The sequence below is a fragment of the Cnephaeus nilssonii genome (genome assembly GCF_951640355.1).
Source record: "Cnephaeus nilssonii genome assembly, chromosome: 11".
NCBI lineage: Eukaryota > Metazoa > Chordata > Mammalia > Chiroptera > Vespertilionidae > Cnephaeus > Cnephaeus nilssonii.
The window spans coordinates 28,461,522-28,480,777 of NC_137082.1; the positions used below are offsets into that span (position 1 = coordinate 28,461,522).

The 19,256-nt window shown below is 41.5% G+C and overlaps 2 protein-coding genes across 7 annotated transcripts in view; one reads left to right on the forward strand and one right to left on the reverse strand.

The window, feature by feature from the left end:
- MCM8 (minichromosome maintenance 8 homologous recombination repair factor) overlaps window positions 1-6,783 on the reverse strand; it is a 42,663-nt gene extending 35,880 nt beyond the window's left edge. Inside the window, exons 1-5 of one of the 5 annotated variants that reach the window (XM_079784393.1) lie at window positions 6,657-6,783; window positions 4,418-4,570; window positions 4,055-4,138; window positions 787-869; window positions 40-189 (exon numbers count right to left, since the gene is read on the reverse strand). In XM_079784393.1, coding sequence (XP_079640519.1) covers window positions 40-189; window positions 787-869; window positions 4,055-4,138; window positions 4,418-4,565 — 465 coding nt within the window. In that variant the 5' untranslated portion in view covers window positions 4,566-4,570; window positions 6,657-6,783. Of the gene's footprint in view, window positions 1-39; window positions 190-786; window positions 870-4,054; window positions 4,139-4,417; window positions 4,571-6,444 lie in introns of all 5 variants that reach the window. The other 4 variants (XM_079784397.1, XM_079784396.1, XM_079784395.1 and 1 more) reach the window with 4 other exon arrangements.
- Window positions 6,784-6,939: 156 nt separating this feature from the next.
- On the forward strand, window positions 6,940-19,053 carry TRMT6 (tRNA methyltransferase 6 non-catalytic subunit). 2 transcript variants are annotated; one of them, XM_079784405.1, is made up of 11 exons: window positions 6,940-7,215; window positions 10,246-10,373; window positions 11,870-11,979; window positions 12,505-12,596; window positions 12,717-12,800; window positions 13,062-13,186; window positions 14,152-14,510; window positions 14,907-14,992; window positions 15,589-15,691; window positions 15,797-15,883; window positions 17,426-19,053. In XM_079784405.1, exons 1-11 carry the CDS (start codon window positions 7,088-7,090, stop codon window positions 17,615-17,617), a joined length of 1,494 nt encoding a protein of 497 aa, XP_079640531.1. In that variant the 5' UTR covers window positions 6,940-7,087; the 3' UTR covers window positions 17,618-19,053. The 2 variants fall into 2 exon arrangements, with proteins under 2 accessions (XP_079640531.1, XP_079640532.1); XM_079784406.1 differs by lacking the exons at window positions 6,940-7,215; window positions 10,246-10,373; window positions 11,870-11,979; window positions 12,505-12,596 and having other exon boundaries at window positions 12,788-12,919.
- The last annotated feature ends 203 nt before the right edge of the window (window positions 19,054-19,256 follow it).

Here is a 19,256-nt window from a genome sequence, read left to right on the forward strand (position 1 = left end):
TTAAAATTTTGACAAAAGTTTCACAAAATAAATACTTACCTGATGTATTGCCAGACCCATGCAAGCCAAGGTTTTCTCAGGTGCATCCCTTAATTCATTTGCTATATTTGGTATCAATTTAGCTATTTCGTCATCTTTTGTCAATTCTTTAAAATCCACCAAAATACTTCCTTTTCTTTCTATTTCGTCCTATAAAATATTAAGGAATAAAAACAATAATTGCTTTTTCAGAGCATCCAATTACCCACTTTGCAAAAGCATATAATATTTATATGGTGAAAATAAGTATATAAATTTTGTGTCCAAGCATGTTTCTAATACTTGCAATACATTCACTTATTATTTATGCCTCTTAACCCTTGTGGTAGGTATTAATAATCCTATTATCCTCATTTGATAAATGAAAAAAATTGAGGTACAGAGAAGGTGACTAATTCAATGAAGTCCACATTGCAGGTAAGTGGCAGGGCTGGGAGCTGGACCAAAGCAGTCTGGCTCCAGTGTCTATGATCACCTAGCACCTCAAATACATTGTTCAGTTAGATCAGTGGTCGGTAAACTGCGGCTCACAAGCCGTGGTTTGCCGTTCTGTCGACTAATGAGTTTGCCGACCACTGGGATAGGGGCTTAATCACAAGGAACAACAACAGCCTGTAATTATTGGAATCGAGAGTCTAGGTCAGTGGTCGGCAAACTCATTAGTCAACAGAGCCGCAGTTTGCTGACCATTGAGTTAGGTGACACAAAAAACTGGGACTAGTAATTTTTGTTGTATAGGACTCTTACCTTATCATATAAATCAATACGCCTTGTGAAAAAGTTTTCAAATGCTTGAATCTTCTCAATAAAAGGAGAGCTATCACTGTAAACTAATCAAACAAATATGGCATTAGCACTAAAAATCACACACATACAAGTGTAATTTTCATGAGACAGAAGAAACACCAGACACACAGTAAATGACTTTTTCCAACTGCTTTGCCTTCTGATTACATTTAGATAAGAAGTGGTATGGAATATGCACTTAAGATTCTAAAACAAATTTAGGTTTACATAATCTGAAATATAGACAGGAAGTGACTCTCTAAAAGCACCAATATTTATGTCAGATGTATACTAGACTTATGGGGTGAGCACTTCACAAGTTATATAAATGTCAAATCATTATGTTGTACACCTGAAACTAATGTGTCAACTGTCATTGAAAAATAAAAATATTTTAAAACAACTAAAAGCACCAATATCTGGGTATCTTTGTATTAAAATTTTGACATATAATAGAACCTATTAGTTCAAATAGGTTACATAATAAAGCAAAACAAAAACTGTAATAAAGCCACAGGTAGACATATGAACTAAACTCTTATTCTGAAACAGAGCTAAAGACAGTCTTTACCGGGTGAGCCCTGGGCCCCGGGTCCGGGCGAGGCCGCGGGCCCCTGGAGCCGGGTGAGCCCTGGGCCCCGGGTCCGGGCGAGGCCGCGGGCCCCTGGAGCCGGGTGAGCCCTGGGCCCCGGGTCCGGGCGAGGCCGCGGGCCCCTGGAGCCGGGTGAGCCCTGGGCCCCGGGTCCGGGCGAGGCCGCGGGCCCCTGGATCCGGGAGAGCCTGGCCCCGGGTCCAGGTGAGGCCGTGGGCCCCTGGATCCGGGTGAAGCAGTGCCCCTGGGTCCAGCCGAGACCAAACCAGAGGGAGTCGGACCTGCATTACCACCATTTGTCCACCATCCAGAGCTGAGGGGTCAGTGCCGACATGTACTCATAGGGAACCGGTGGACATTGATATTGGGTCTCAAAAGAACTGTTGGTCCAGAAAGAAACTCACTACAGACTGATTCATTTGCCTGTCAGCATAACTATTATTGCTCGTCGCACATTCAATTCTTATAAGTATATCTATAGTGACACATGATTTCGCTCATCTAGGGGAAATGATGAACAACATAGACTGATGAACAAGAACAGAACCAGAAACAAGGAGGCATCGATCGGACTATCGGGCCTCAGAGGGAGGATAGGGGAGGGTGGGGGGAGGGGGGAGAGATCAACCAAAGGTCTTGTGTGCATGCACATGAGCCTAACCAATGCTTAAGTTCAACAGAGGGTTGGGGCATCCAAGGGGAGGGGTGTGGGATGGGAATGGGGGGATGAGGACAAATATGTGACACCTTAATCAATAAAGAAATTTAAAAAAAAAAAAAAAAAAGACAGTCTTTACAAAGTAAATTCTACTAGTCCAAATTGCTACCCGCCAAATCCCTTCCTGAGATCAGGGGAGAGACAGTCTACTACTTGACTCTGGTTTCGAATCTGTAAAGCTATCTTTTACATTCTAAAGTTCTATAACATTTCTGAATTGGTCTCCCACACAGAAAGAGTACAATGAAGCCTGGCCAGGTAGTTCAGTTGGTTAGAGCATCGTCCCAATATGCCACGGTTGTGAGTTTGATCCCAGTCAGGGCACATACAAGCATCAACCAAGGAATGTATAAATAAATGAAACAACAAAATTGATGTTTCTTTTTCTTCCTTCTTTCCTCTCTCTCTCTCTCCCTTCCTCTAAAATCAATTTTAAAAAAGCACACAATAGTACAATGTAGTATGAAACATATCTGTGTACATAATAGAAAAAAACTCTTAATACAAGAAATATTTGTAACGTACTTTATTCGTTCACAAAATAAATACTGAGTGCCTGTTATGGAGCGAGATCGTTGCCCTTAAGCATTGCACAGTCCGGTGCAGTGATTTTTCAACTTTTTTTTATCTCCTGGCACACATAAATTACTAAAATTCTGCAATCTAACAAAAAATAGGTATAATTTTGATTCATTCACACCAGATGGCTCTTGTTGTGTTGGCTATTGTCATTTATTTATTTGACAATCGAAGGGAAAAGATGTCAATTCCCCTAACTAAATAGTCAGGTATTGCATGTTTTAAAAATTCTTGCAGTGTACCAGTGTGCCACAGAACATTGGTTGAAAATCGCTGTCTAGTAGGAAAAACCACTGATCTATCTTTTATCTATCTATCTAATAAGAGACGTAACAAGCATATAGATTCTATAAGAGAACAGAAAAGACAATTCTCCAAACCTATATCAACAGATGTCTGACATTCTTTATTATAAAAGGGAGATTCCTGCCTGGCCAGCGTGGCTCAGTGGCTGAGCATCGACATATGAACCAGGAGGTCATGGTTCAATTCCTGGTCAAGGCATATGCCCTGGTTGCGGGCTCAATCCCCAGTATGGGGCGTGCAGGAGGCAGAGAATCGATGATTCTCTCTCATCATTGATGTTTCTCTCTCTTCCCCTTCCTTCCTCTCTGAAATCAATAAAAATATATTTAAAAAATAAAAATAAGATAAAAGGGAGATTCGTTAACTGTGTTTCTATAGAAACCTGTATTGGTTCCAAGCCTACCCTTTTATCTTCTGTTCTGTGATCTTATGATCAAGATTTGCACACTAAATTTCCCAGACCACTTAGCTTCTGCCAATTAGAGGCACTGTAAAGAGACTAGAAGATGGCAGGAAAGAAGAAAATAATTTATTCTTATTTTCAATTCTTTCCAGCACCTCTCCAGCTGCAGAGGTTAGCTACAGTTCCAACTTCCAGCATCTACTGTGCCATCCTTCCACCAGAGTTACCAGCAGCAACCCATTTAATTCACCTCAGTTATCTAACCACAACCTTTTAGGGTATACCTCAGAGGCCCTCCTTTGAATTCTTAAGATTCTGGTAACCTCAGAACTTCTTATCTTTTATTCCTCATTCATAAGGACAGTTGTTGCTCCCTAAAGTTACTACTATCTAGAAGCTTACCTCAATGTACCCTTTTTGTTCTTTAAGTCTTTCATCTTTATAACCAATTCCCTATATTAAACCCCCCTTAAACATAATGTTCTTATAACATAAGCATGATTTCAGTTTGGGTGAATTAATATTAAAGTAGAGACTATACATCAGTAAACAAATGATTAAATAAAATGTAGCATCCAAAGTCAAGTTAAGAAAATATAATTTATGGCACTTTTTACACTATTAATTCTACCTTCAGAGAGATAAAGCTTCCATCCTTTATATGGTATGAACTGATCCAATGTTGACTGTAGTAGCAAAGACTGTGAGGTTTGTTCTGAAAACAAAACAAAACAGAAAACTAGATTAGTAGAGACAGAGCAAACATTTTTTTCCAATTTGCTTCTCCTACCAACAATGAGAAATTGACATATTAGTAGAATATCTAAATTACAGGCTTCAGTAAGAATTCTGGATATTAACATTCAAATACTATCTTAAAGGGTTAACATCAATAAAAGGCTGAAATTTGAGGTTAAAGTGTTTTGAATGCCAGGCATGAATAGATTCCTTCATGAAAAAATTTAAAAACTGAATAATCATTGACCGCCCCTACCAGAACCATGTTTTCCTGTGGGTTTATTCAGGTCAGGTCTGTGTCCTCTTTCTCTCCATTTTCCTGAGAAGCTCCCACCACCTCTTCCTCTTTTCCAGCTTTGAAATCTTCCTCTTCCAAATCCTCTGCCTCTATACTCACCATTCATGTCTTCTAAAAGATAGAAGTTAGAAAAGTCTTCATCAAAATTATAGGGGAAATAGTGCTCCTAAAAATGCATTAACTAGTAAATAAGTGAAAAATAATATATTCTAGTTTGACACTAGTCAACAGGCTTGCAGCACTGTACACCTGATATAAATCCCTTACTCTTCTCATCTGCAGTTACTCTTCTAATCCCCATCTCTTTTTAAGGTATATACAGATGTTTAATCAAATATACTGGATGCTCATGAGATAAAAATAAGAAAAGGTACTGTACCTGTCTTTTAAAAAAAAAAAAACACACATATTTTTATTGATTTCAGAGAGGAAGCGAAAGGGAAATAGATAGAAACATCAATGATGAGAGACAATCATTGACTGGTTGCCTCCTGCATGTCCCCTACTCGGAATAGACCTGCAACCGGGGCATGTGCCCTTGGCCAGAATCAAACCTGGGATCCTTCAGTCTGCTCTGTCCACTGGGCTAAACCAGCTAGGATGGTACTGTACCTGTTTTTAAGAGCTCCCACAATAGAAATGAAAACAAGACAGGTAATTAACTCTAAGATAACTGGTTTGCAGTGTTTTGAGACTTATTATAGGGCAGCACTGGCTGAACATAATCCTGACCTGTGAGATGCTAGGGATGTATCATCATAGCTCCTTCTATAAAGTCTGTCCTGCAGTGTCATACACACTTTTATCAGAGATGCAAAGATATTCTTACATAGGCATTAGAGATAGAACTTTCTGGGGAAACACAGGAGTGGGGCAGGGTTCATACATACATGTTCAACCTTTCTATTTCCATACGGACCTAAATGTGAAAGATGTTAATTTTTCAGGAAACTTCCATTACTGTCTTAAAAGACAATGGAAGCAAGTTTCCAGGTCAATATTGATTAAATGGATTATTTACAGTTTTTAGATAAATTTGTTGAAATGCAGGTTTTTTTTGGAAAGCATATCCGTACTTGTTATAATCTTTTTTGCTAATTACCCCTCAGATTTTTTCTATTTTGTACATAGCAAAATACTCATTTTTATTAAACTTAAACCCATATAGTTCCTAGCCAAGTATCAATAAATTGAAATATAAATGACCTTTAAAAATGGGTTTTAAAATAATTCATATAGGTGGAACACAGGGCATTTTTCGGGCAGTGAAACTATTCAGTGTGATACTGTAATGGTGGGTATGTGACATTATGCATTTGTCAAAACTCATGGAACTGTACAACACAAAGAGTGAACCCTAATGTAAACTATGGACCTTAGCTAATAATAATGTATTGAATTTGGCCCATCAACTGCAACAAATTTGTAACTAATACAGGATGCTAATAGGAAGGTATGGGGGGAGGGATAGATATGTATGGGAACGCTTTGCAATTTTTCTGTAAACCTAAAACGGTTTTAAATAATAGTCTTTAAAAAAAACGGTTCATATCCTAAATATAAAAATAATACATCCGTATACAGCAGTGCAACTCATTACAAGAGCGTGTATCCAAGTCTTTCTTTAAAGGGATTTAAACAAATGAGTTAATAACTAAGCAAGTTCATGATGTCAGGGCAAGACAGGGCTTTGGTTAATTGTCTAGACCCCATAACACGTTGAGAAACTAAAGCCCAGAGGAACTGATCAAGGTCAAAGTGGTTCGGTGGCAGTACTGGGCTCAAAACCTCGTCTTCCGACTCCCCAGCTGCAGCGCTCCTTCGACAACGCTACGTGCCCCACCTTTCTCAAATGAGATAGTGGGGGTGAACGTAACTGTCAACATTCCAACACAAATGCAAGAAGTAGGACTAGAAACTAAGTAAAGGAGCCAGCCGCCATCCGTGGGCCTGCTGTGCTTCGTTCAATGCCCTACTTCACTTACGTCTCTCCCCAGGCTAAGTTCTTACTGGCAAAGAATAGGGATCCGAAAGCTTTCCTACTTCACGCCCCGGCGGCCCCTGGCAGCAGCGGATCCGCCGGCCGGCTCTCCCTTCCTCTCGGGGAGGAGCACGGCGGGGCCGGGAGGAGACTCCGAGTCCTCAGGCGACCCCCCCGCCCACGATCCGCGGTTCTCTCCAGCGGCAGCTCTCCTACCGTCCCCGCGCGGGGCCGAGTCTCATCTGCCGGAGTAGTTCCGGGACCTCATGGTCTCCAGCACGGCCCCGAAGGCTCGCAGAAAGACGCGCACCACCTCAGGCTGCAGCCCAGCCGCCTTCCAAATTGTTTTTTGGCGCTGCTGTGACGCAACTTCCGCCCGAGGAGCGGCGAGACTGGAGGGGCGGGACATAGTGCAGCCAATCAAGGAGTTCGGCCAAACGGAAAACCCGAGGCTCCCGGAAGCTGTCCCTTAGGGTCTGGCCGGAAAGCGGAAGCGGCGCCCCGCACGTGGGGGCAGTGTCGGTGGGAGGGATCTGCGTCCTCTTGGTTCCTGGGAACTGACGCTGGTTGCGGCGGGCGCTGAGGACCAGAGACCAGGTGCGGGGCCCTGGAGGGAGGCTGCGGGGTCGGGAGACCCGCTGAGCGCCATGGAGGGCTCCGGGGAGCAGCCGGGCCCACCGCCACCGCAGCCCGGGGACCACCGCATCGGCGACGGCGACTTCGTGGTGCTGAAACGGGAAGATGTATTCAAAGCGGTGCAAGTCCAGAGAAGAAAGTGAGTCCGGTCGCTGACCTTAGGGGCCCCATGTCCCACATCCTTTAGATACCCCCTACCTTCAGGTCTTCCCACGTACCCTCCCACCAGGGTCCCATTCTTGGCTCTCTGCATCCCCAACGTCCTCTCTAGTGATGTCCTCTCAGATCTTCCCACAGAGGCCTCCCCCCACTTCCCAGGATGCCATCCTTGGCCCTCAGTGTCTTCCTATTCCCTCCTGTCTTTCTACAGAGTCCCCCTTCTGTGGTCTCCTACCGGCCCTCTGCCTTCGGCATCCCTCTCAGTCTTTCCACAGAGTGCCTTTTCCACTTTGGGCCCCACCACCAGCATGCTCACCCCACTCCCTGTCCTGGGATTCTTCCCCCTAGGTTCTTAAGATCCTCTCTCCTGTTTTCTCACAGAACTCACTCTTCACCCTCTGATCTCATCCTTGCCTCTCATCCCGTCCCCCCACCCCACCCCCCTTCTCCCGTAGGCCCTTGTTCCTCCCTAATCCCTCAGCCAGGATCACTCCCACAAAAATGAAACCTCTCCGACCTTATGTGGTCTTCTGGGCTCTTCTCTCCACCTAAAAGGGACTGCCTGTCTACACTGAATAACTAACTGGAATGTGGGATCACTCTAGGATTCCAAATTTTACATTAGGGGATGCATGGTTTGGCAAAGTTAAATTTCCCAAAGGCCGTTTGCTCAAGGTCTCAGAACTTGAAATTAGTTTTGGTTTGTGAACCTGCAGATTAATAATCACTCTGATTTAGTATTAGAAAAGTGGGAATTTTGATAACTTTTAGCAGAGGTTGTTAAGTCCCCGTTGCTCATTAATGGTGAAAATGTACTGGGGTGTTTTGGTTATTGGTTAATTATCTGAAAAGTACAACCAAGCTTTCTTTTGAGTTGGGTTGTTATACAACTTTTGACACAGCAGTAAGTTCCATGCAGTGTCAAGAGAACAGCTAGCAGACCATGAGTCTAGGGATTGTGAGGCTTAGAATTTCTGGTGAGTGCTCAGTTCAGATGAATTACTTTACTTCTTTGTAACTGGTATCGAACATGAAACAAATATCGTAAGAAAATAATCTAATAACAGTCCCCAAAGCACCAAATGGTGACAACCAAGCTTCTTGTACAAGCACCAATCCGCTAAAGAAAAAAAATACAATTGGGGAGGGATTTTAGTCTAGAAATGTACTATCTACACCAGCTTTATATCCCTCATCACTACTGTACTTTTGTATTCTTGAAACCAGTACTTCCCCCCCTCCCCCCTCAGAATATCTGATTAGAAATGTGTGCTTGCTCCCAAGTACATAAGTTTTGGAAGGTGCCAATAATAATTATTTAAACTTCTAATTGAAGTTTAATAGAGCAGCAACATTCTTAGGTTGTAAGTTCAAAGAATGATCTCTAAGTTATACAACTGTATAATGACTGTGCAAGTGAAACTTCTTTTTTTCATACTGTCTTTTTAAGTTGCCTAATTTTGAAATGTGGTTGTTTGAGTGTGCTTCTTAATAATGTTCTCTTTTAGACAAGAACTTTTTTATTAACAAGGAGACAGTCAGCAACATCTTTATTTCTAAAAAATACTTTTTAGGATTTTTTAAAAATTTGCAAACACTTTTCATCACTTTCCTTATCAGAAGCCACAGCATTAGTTTACATTTTATTTAGAAAATGACCTAAGCTCAGCTAAATCCCAGGCCAAATTCTCCCTTCCCTTAGTGCTACCCTCATCTGGTTGGGCAGAAACAATCCTAGGTATCTAGAAGGAGACTTGCAAATCCCACTCATGGCTCCACACCTCTCTGACTGGGCCCTACTTTCCTGGATTCAGAGTTATATCAATGTGGGCTATGTCCTGAGCATCCTGAGATGAATTGGTCTTTGCTGGGTAGACTGTGTGGTATAGTGGAAAGAACCAGGCTTTGGGGACAGGCAGACTTGGATTTGAATCCCTGCTCCCACTTTTTAACTGTGAATCTTGGACAAGACACTTTTCCCTGAGCCTCAGATTGCTCATCTGGAAATACAGTGCCCCAGGATTACTGCTAGAATTAAAGTATGAAACAGCTAGCATATACTGCCTAGCCCCTGATTGACATTCAGCAGATGTTAGTTTTCTTCTTAATAAAGGAAAGATTTTTGTTTTTGTGGAACTTCCCTTTAAAGTTGTAATAAGAGCCCTAGCCGTTTTGCTAAGTGGATAGAGCCTCGGCCTGTGGACCGAAGGGTCCTGGGTTCCATTCTGGTCAAGGGCACGTACTTAAGTTGCAGGCTCCTCCCTGGCCCAGGCCCTGGTTGGGGTACGTGCAGGAGGCAATCAACCAATGTGTTTCTCTCACATCAACATTTCTCTCTGTCTTTCCCTCTCTCTTCCACTCTTGAAAAATCAATGGGAAAATATCCTTGGGTGAGGATTAAAAATAAATAAAATAAAATTGTAATAAGATAAAAATTTGGGTAATGAGATTTTGTTTGTAATCAGCCATTCTCCATAAATGTTATTCTCACTGGAAAAAAAAAATCTGGGTGGTTTATTTGTAAATATAATTTGCTTTTACTAGATAATTTTCAAAGAAAATGGCCACTTAGGCTAGGGAATTAGTTAAATCCCCATAACCTCAATGATTGCTTAGTCTTGAGATTTTCTTATGTAAGTTGCAAGAGGTGTCAGTGTGTGTCCCGTGGCCTGGCAATCTTGGCAACCCTTTATGCCACTTAGGAAGTCTGCAAGGCTGTGAGTCTGGACATCCCGTCGACAGTGCTAATTGGAGTCACACCACTGCCTCGGAAGAGGAATGTCTTGTCCTTGTTTCTCATTCCAAAATCAGTGTTTTTGTGGCTTCTTCATTGATGTTATGTCTCTGCCGCAACCCAATTCGCTCTAGTTCATGTGTCAGTTCATGTTCAGAGATAATGCTGTAGATCATCCTTTGTGAAGACCAGCTTTAAAGTAAACTAGATCAAAACATATCTTTTCTATTCAGAATGCAAATGAGATGTAGCTAATGATTGCATTTTCTTCCCCAGAAAAGTAACTTTTGAAAAACAGTGGTTCTATCTGGATAACGTCATTGGCCATAGTTATGGAACCACATTTGAAGTGACCAGTGGAGGAAGTCTTCAGCCTACGAAGAAAAAGGAAGAGCCTACTTCAGGTGCACTACTTGGGTGTATGGAATAGGTATTCTTGACCTGGCTAGTCAGAAATCTGTCACCTCCAGTTCGTTCTAAAGTGCTAGCCCAGCCGATCTCCAAAGACGTCTAAACGCATAATCTAAGAACTATAGCTTGGTGGAATGAAGCAAGCTCTGCCTTTGGCTTCAAGATACTTGAATTCTGTCTCCAGCCCATTGTTAACTCACTCTCTGACCTTGGGCCAGGCATTTAATTCCCTGAGTCCTTGCTGCTTCAGTGTAAGCGCAGATGCAGAGCCCTCTCAGTGCCCAGAAGCTGAGTAAAGCTTTGAGGTAGTTTACGTATTGGGTGGAGGTTAAGCAGTCTGGCTCATTAGGTTTAAGTTTCAGCTCTATTTCTTGTCTTGTCCCCTTGGGCAAGTTAATTGGTTTCTCTAAGTCTTATATCCTTATCTGTAAAATGGGGCTATAAACATTTAATGCCTAGGCTATAGTGAGCATTCAGTCACATGACATATAGAAAGTTCTTAGTAGTACCTTGCTTATAGTAAAGGCCCCATAATTTTAGCTGTTATTATTAATTAAAATGAAATACCTAATATTTGTTAAAGAAGATGTACTTAAAATATTTTATTAATAAAATAAATAGTCTTAAGTAATTTTAAAAGTAAATAATTAAAATACTATTAAAGTTCTGGTTCAAACCAGTTCATTAAATATTTTTAAATTAACATCCATATTTTTATTAAGTAACAGATATGTTCCAGACATGATTAGTCATTGCGATTATAGCAATTCATGAGATGGATCATGCCATAAAATTTGTTAGTGGGAAACACCAAAAATAATCTGGTAGGTAAGCAAACCAGATGGTGAAGTGTGCTATGAAGATGACAAAGCAGGGAAGAGGTGTATAGGAGGCTGATTCGATGAGCTGAGACTTGGCTGAGATGATTGAGCTCAGCCCTGAGTGATGGAAAGGATCCAGCCACTCACATCTGTCATAAGAGCATTGCAGGCAGAGAGAGCAGCAAGTACCAATGCCCTGCTGTGGGACGATGCTTAGGGGCTAGGAACAGAAAGAAGGGCGATGTGGTTGAGTATGGGGTACGTGCAGGAGTCAAAAAATGAGGCCAAAAGAAGATAGCCAGGAGCCAAATCATACTCAGCTTTGCAGGGCATCTTTGGATTGGATTCTAATTGCTAGAGGAAGCCTCTGTGGTTTTGTGCATTAGAATAAATGAGCCAATTTGCATTTTAGAGAACTCTGGTGTCAGGTGTATCGTAACAGGGCAAGAGTGGGATCAGGAAGGTGAGTTAAAGAATTGGAGTAGTCATGGCAAGATAGGATGGTAGGCTGGAGTGAAACTGGAAGGCAAAATTTGCATGTACATTCCAGTGGAACTGGAAGGCAAATTTGAGTGACTGATGGGCTGGTTGTGGATATGAACTTAGAAGAAGGAAGATTTTAAAATAATTTCAGATCATAAATGTCATAAAGCAATTTCCTTCCTTAGAGACCAAAGAAGCGGGCACTGATAATCGAAATATAGTTGATGATGGGAAATCTCAGAAACTTACTCAAGATGACATAAAAGCTTTAAAGGACAAGGGCATTAAAGGAGAGGTAATATTCAAAGGATACTGTGTTTTGTTTTTGTTTGGTATTTAGGGAATTGCTTGGTTTTTAAAGCAGAATTTACCCAAGGTAAAATGTAAAAATACTGCATACTTGTTAGAAATAGCTTGGAATGTACATGCAATTCAGTGTATCAAAAATTTCATTTCTTATATGCAGGAATGTAAGCAAGTGACATTACTAACATTGTTAGCAAAGAAAATTTAATAACTTAGTGCCTATGAGAGCTTAACTTTATTTTCAGCATTGTTTTCAGCTAGTGTCTTCAAGAATGACAGTTGCCTTGCCCTCTCTTCTGTTTTTATTGTATATCTCTGTTCTTTTATCTTGGTTTAAATGGAGTTACAAAGTACTTGTATTTGAATACAAATTCTAGATAGAGTAAAAAACTACCAAGTTCATCCATGTGGACTTCTATGGAAAAGGGGCTGGAGAATCAGACCTTTGGATACATTCTGGGGTAAGAAACCTAAAATAAAATATCAGGAAATCTGCCTGCTTCTTTTCTTATAGGAAATAGTTCAGCAGTTAATAGAAAATAGCACAACATTCCGAGACAAGACAGAATTTGCTCAAGATAAATATATAAAAAAGAAGAAAAAGAAGTAAGTTTTTGTTTGAAAAGGAAATATTAAACATTTTTGTAGCTTTAAAAAACATGTTACTAAAAATAAAATATTTTTAAACCAGTTTAAAGTTGGCGCTCTGTTTTTTTCTTCCCCCAGATATGAAGCCATCGTTACTGTTGTGAAACCGTCTACCCGCATCCTTTCAATTATGTATTATGCCAGAGAGCCTGGAAAAATTAAGTACGCTTTGTTTCTTTCAAAAGTATAATTGGGGGAAATTTATCTTTAAGAAAGTCATGATTTTAAGTAAAGTGAAAAACTTGCTCACCTGAATAAAGTATTCTCCTACCCCATAAATTGTAAGTTCTTTTTACTATTGCCTTGATAATCTTATCAGCATACTTTTAATGAAACAAATCTTGAAAAAATGATGATTAAAATAACGGGACTTGCTTAGCTAAAATGAGTGAATCATCCTTTTTTAAATTTTTTTTATTTTAGCCACATGAGATATGATACACTAGCCCAGATGTTGACATTGGGAAACATTCGGGCTGGCAATAAAATGATTGTGATGGAAACGTGTGCAGGCTTAGTGCTGGGTGCTATGATGGAACGAATGGGAGGTAAGTTTTAACATTTTCAAGTTCATGATTTGAGTAGAGGAGTCTAAAAAAATAAGAGTAATCTCATGGAAAGTGAAGTTGAATTACTGTGAGGTTACTGAAATGACTTGGGCCTGCACAGCTCCAGTCCCAGGACCATGCTGCACAGCCCACATCTCCCAGCCTGTACTGTGTTGGCACCCACAGATGGCAGTTGTCCTTCCCAGCTTCAGGAGCAGTGGGGATGGTTCTCAAGCCTGTGGCTGGCTAAGACCTCCAGGGCAATGATTTCAGTAAACTCGGATAGCTGGTGCTCATCTTACTGACCTGAATTGAGTGGGAAAAATACTAAGGATGTATTCTCTCCTGGAAAATATAACACAGCCTGATTTGCCTGCTCTTTCTCTGACCCATAGAAGAGAAGAACTTTTGCCTGGCCGGTGTGGTTCAGTGGTTGAGCATCAACCTATGAACCAGGAGGTCACAGTTCAATTCACAGTCAGGGCACCTGCCCGGGTTGTAGGCTCAATCCCCAGTTGGGGGGTGTGCAGGAGGCAGCCGATCAATGATTCTCTCTTATCATTGATGTTTCTATCTCTCTCTCCCTCTCTCTTCCTCTCTGAAATTAATACAAATATATTTTTAAAAAGAAAAAAAACTTTCAACTACCTTGTTTGAAAGTAATGGCACTGGACTGGGCGGAAGCTGAGAACCAGTCACCAATCATGTGATACCCGAATTTACACAATCACAGGTTTTTATGGTAGTATCAAGTGGGGGTAAGCTTGTTTAAACTTCCTGTTCATCTGTTTGGGAATTATATTACATCCATTGGGAGTACTCATAGACTCCAAACTCCCATCACCTGTCAGCCTCTGCACAGAGTCAAGTAGAGAGACCTTCAGTCTTACCGTGGAGGACCATGAGGATTTGCAAAATCTAGAGTCACTTTCTTCAAGAGATGTTTGTTTCTTTTGTCTGTTCAGGTTTTGGTTCCATTATTCAGCTGTACCCTGGAGGTGGCCCAGTTCGGGCAGCAACAGCATGTTTTGGATTTCCAAAATCTTTCCTCAGTGGTCTTTATGAATTCCCACTCAACAAAGTGGACAGTCTCCTAAATGGAACATTTTCTGCCGAGATGTTATCTTCAGAGCTAAAAGACAGTGCTTCAGTGGAAGAAAGTAATGGCACACTGGAGGAAAAACAGACTCCAGAACAAGAAAACGAAGACAGCGTGGCAGAGGCCCCAGAGAGCACACACCCCAAAGAACAAGAAACGATGGAAATTGTCTCTCAAGACCCAGAGTATAAGGATCCTAAAGAGAGAGGAAGCAAAAAGGATTATGTAAGAACGTGAGAGTCCCCACTGCCCTCATAATATTCCCCTCAGGACCTCAGTTAATTTTGTTTAAGCACTAAGATTTGATTTGGCTTTGCAGCATCAGCTCCCAAAATAATAAATACCGCACACACCAGATGGAGAAAGAGTGTGTGTGTGTGGGTGCACACACGTGTGTGATATAATCTTTGAGATGGAGTTTTGTGATACAGAAACGTTGTATATAGTAGTTTAACGATGGTTTAATAATGGGCTGTCTTGTGTGTTTTCAGCTTCCTTAGCAATGACCTCCTTCTGTTGCTTTAGTCCAAGTTGATAAACATTGTTAAAATGTTTTGGCAGACCAGCATTTCCATAAGCCTGACTGACCTCAGTACATTCGTTTCTTATTTTTTCTTGAAGATTCAGGAAAAGCAGAGGAGACAAGAAGAGCAGAGGAAAAGACAGTTAGAGGCTGCTGCTCTGCTGAGTGAAAGGAACGCAGATGGGTGCGTTGATGAAAGAATGAGGGCGACACCTTGCACGTGGGCTCAGCCTCAAACAGATTAGCATTCTCTGCTTGTCTGTTTTGATTCTAGTGGGAGCAGAGATAATAATTGTGGCTTGGGTCTTTAAAGAAAGGAGGATGCATCTGGCAGAAGTGGGAAATTGGACTGGTTTCAGAGTTTTTAAAGATATTTGAAATTTCTCCAATGATGGTGCATCAGCTGGGGGGTGCGGGTGGTGGAACATTCAGATTGATTTGAAATTGGCTAACGCAAGGGCTAGGGAGACCCGCCAAGGAGAGAGAGAGATTCAATTGTCTGCAAAGCCAGCATCATGATGTTGGATTTGTTGCTAGATGATTTTTTAAAAATCAAGAATGTTAAGTGCTACTTTCGAGTTGCCAAGCACCATGAGAGCTTATAATTCAGTTTGTTTTCTATAAATTAATAGCTCATCATTTTATTTGGAATTTCTGGAATGTATATAAAGCTCCTCTTTATGTAAGTCATGCAAATACATGATCATTTTAGATGTATTTTAAAACCTATGTTCCGTTTTGGGAGCATAGAGAGGAATATATCCAACATCTTTCTTGCAGTTTAATTGTAGCCAGTCGTTTCCATCCCACTCCACTGCTGCTGTCCTTGCTGGACTTCGTGGCCCCTTCAAGACCATTCGTGGTCTACTGTCAGTATAAAGAGGTAATACTAAAACAGAATGGAGGGGAATTCTTGTATCTGAATATTGGTTCTCAAATTGTGTGGCCCTAGAAGTAATTCTTAACAGAACTTTCTCTGTGCCTTCAGCCTTTGTTGGAATGCTACACAAAACTGCGGGAAAGAGGAGGGGTCATCAACCTCAGGCTGTCTGAAACGTGGCTCAGAAATTACCAGGTACGTTTCTTACAGCCAGTCCCAGGAGCTGCTCTCCGGAGTCTCTGGCTGCTTGCAGTGGTGCCGGAAGTTGTCAAATACAGATATCCCCTTTTCTGTCTATAGAGATGAAACAGTCTCACACCTATAACTCAGAGAAAGGGCCCTGAGTTATAGGCGTGAGACCTATAACTGACCCTTTCTTTCGCCTTTCATGTCAGGGTCTGTTACTGTGTTACTCTAGGAACATTTAATATGCAAAGCATTCTGGTTGTGTTTACTCAAGGCCTCTAGATCACTGTGGGGGGAATAACTGACAATAGCAAAATCCCAAGCCAAGAAAGTGACCCTCTCATCTCTGCTCAGATATTTTAGCAGCAAGTTCAGGATTATTAGTGGGCTCCATGTCAGTTCAGGTCCTCTGGAAGGCGTATGTCAAGATGAAATTAGAAGTGTAAGATTTTTTTCAGGGACAATGCCTCTGAAAGATAAGGGGAGAGGGAATAGGATTAGGTGGGGAGAGTTGTCAGACCATGATGCAGGTCTGGTGCCTATGAAAGCGGGGCGGGCGGGGAGGTGACAAAGGAGTAGGGGGAAAAGACCTGCAGTGCTGCTCTGAGAAAGTGCCAGCCAGAATCATGGGGAGCCTCAGACTTCCCACTAAAGAAGCCCTATGTTGGGCAGAAATGGTGCAGTCCTGGTAGCCATACCCAGTTATCAGCTTGGAGCAGCCATGGCCTCCGTGGGAGTGACGGCTCCAGCAGATCCCAAAGGAGCAGCTGCTAGAAGCTTTCTGCTGCTTGAAATCCTCACAGCCAGTTCCCTCTTGAAAGATCTGCGGGAACACCTCCATGCTGCCACAGGCTCTGCCCTGCTGCTTGGACATCTTGCTTGTCTTACAGGACACTTACCACCCTGGGCTGTCCTGCCTTCCAGGGCAGCCATCGCATTTAGCTGTGGTAGCAGGAGAGAAGTCTTGTCAGAGTCAACAGGGCATGGGAAAGGGAGACTGGTGTATGTCCAGTAGCTACATCTCCATGGACCCAAGCCCCACCATTGGCCATGAAGTATCCAGGCCCAGAGCACTGCACAAACCATTTGCCACTACAAACTTCCTTTAGGATAAAGAGAAGCAGCTTCAGTTTTGTTTTTCACAAGAAAATCACTTAAACCAATTTCGGTACTTTTACTAACACAATCATTTAAAGCAGGGGTCCTCAAACTGCGGCCCGCCGAGGACATTTATCCGGCCCACCGGGTGTTTTTGCCGCTGCTGCCTGTCCTGCTTAGCAGCCGACTTAGCAGTGTGCATAGGAATTTGTTCATAGGTGTTTTTTTAAACTATAGTCCGGCCCTCCAACGGTCTGAGGGACAGTGAACTGGCCCCCTGTTTAAAAAGTTTGAGGACCCTTGATTTAAAGGGTGGAGCTCCTTAGGAATTGGTTCATTTAAATGTTCAAGAGAATCTGTGTCATTTAAATTCTGGTTTCTGGCATGTATATTGTTAGCATGTACTTTACCTGCTTAGGAAAACATGAATGTCTGTCTTTCTGTCTTGATTAGGTTTTACCAGATCGAAGTCATCCCAAACTGCTGATGAGTGGAGGTGGGGGGTACCTTCTCTCAGGCTTCACTGTCACCATGGACAACCTTAAAGCAGACCCCGGTCTCAAATCCAACTCAAGCACTTTAGAACTATGCAAGACTGAAGAACCAGCAGCTAAAAAACAGAAATGCCCAGAGTCTGACTCTTAACCTTTCAAAAGTTGCTTTGATTTTTGTTCTTAGGCGTTATATAGTTAGGAAGTAAACTTTAAATGTCCTAAGAATAAGGTTATGTCTGTATGCTTGTTCCTGGGAAAGATAAGTAAGCCTTTTGTTCACCTCTGACAGATGGATCTGGTCTGTCAAAACCTTGAGCCAAAATACCCAGGCCTGGGTATGCAGTGGACTGAGATATGGCCAATTCTGTTTATTTCACAGCAATACACTAAGTACTTTTAGTACTCCATGCAGATATCTTGAGAATTTAGACATCCTAAAAATACATTTACACAAGACTTTGTTTATATGTTAAGCAGAATAACACAGCATAGTTAAAACTTGGTGGGTACTTTAAGGAAGGAATTTGTGGAAAATTTCCCTGTTTATTCCACTCTTTGCAACCTAAGCAATACAGATGTGTGTGTTAGATTTACAGTACCAAAAATGTCCACCCTCTTCCCTGCAGTGGAAGAAACTTTTTTAAAATGCCAGATGTTTTATTTTAATAGTTGACAACTTAGGAAAGTCAAGTATTTATTTTATTGCTTTTTTTGTTGTTGATAGAAAGGTGTAGTAGGGTGCTTTTTTGTATTAATTTACCAATCTCCTCATTCTTTATTCTAAATAAAGTGACTAGAATTTTGGGGTACTATTCAATTAAAGGAAACAAAGCGTTTTTTTTCCTCCCCAGAGACTTAATGGAGATACATAATTGTATACACAAATATATGTACAGTGAGTCCTCATTTAACGTCAGTAGATTCTGTGACTTGAAGCAAAAACAATGTATACTGAAGCCAATTTTACCATAGGCTAGTTCATAGAAACAAGAGTTAAGTTCTTAAGGCATCTCATCAATGTTATGAAATGACACTGAATGAACCGATGTTATCCGAGGACCTGCTGTATATGGATGTTAGTATATATTCATATATATATAGATATTTATATATATATATACACACACGGAGACAGAATGCACTATCCCTATAACCGACAAAGTTTAGCACAGGGCTTAGACCAGTTCTCATTGCATTAGTGTCACTCCTTGTCAAATGTATTTTAAAGTGCCTTTTTGGTGATTATTAATGCTGGTTTGTTGAGCTCTGGCATGATTAGTTGGTTAGTCTTTTTAAGCTCTGAAAAAATATAATCACATTATTTGGGCATCTGCTGCAGCCAAGACAAGTGTTTCAAGTCAGCCAAGGCTCCTGTCCACGAGACTTGCTCACTAAACACGCTCATGGTGTGTATTGTTCACATCGTTACAGTACAGACGCAGATGATCAGCCAGGAGCATCTCAGAAAAAAAAAAATGATTTTCCTAATAGCATGCACTATTTTAATAATGGCCAGTGTGATTACCAGGTACAGTTCTGATTCTTTTTTCTTATAACAATTGCTTTTAAAGAATAAAAGTGTTTTCTACCGGGATCTGTTGGCCTGACGTTAATTAATGATGCCGTCTGACACCGTATTCACTGGCTTTCGGCTGATTGTGACACATGGTCTGTAAGGAAACATGCCCTGAGTGGCACCTCACTAAACTTGTCTTTGCAAACAGTACTTGCAGGTGTCACCCACGTACAACCAGTTAAGTTTGGTCAAGGGGAACGGGGCATAGTCTCAT

Excerpts from the sequence above, each read along its gene's own strand:
- TRMT6 (XM_079784405.1), top strand. The coding sequence starts at position 7,088 with ATGGAGGGCTCCGGGGAGCAGCCGGGCCCACCGCCACCGCAGCCCGGG. Across the intron at positions 11,980-12,504 it reads ACAAGGGCATTAAAGGAGAG|GAAATAGTTCAGCAGTTAAT; the intron begins GTAATATTCAAA and ends CTTTTCTTATAG. Across the intron at positions 12,597-12,716 it reads ATAAAAAAGAAGAAAAAGAA|ATATGAAGCCATCGTTACTG; the intron begins GTAAGTTTTTGT and ends TTCTTCCCCCAG.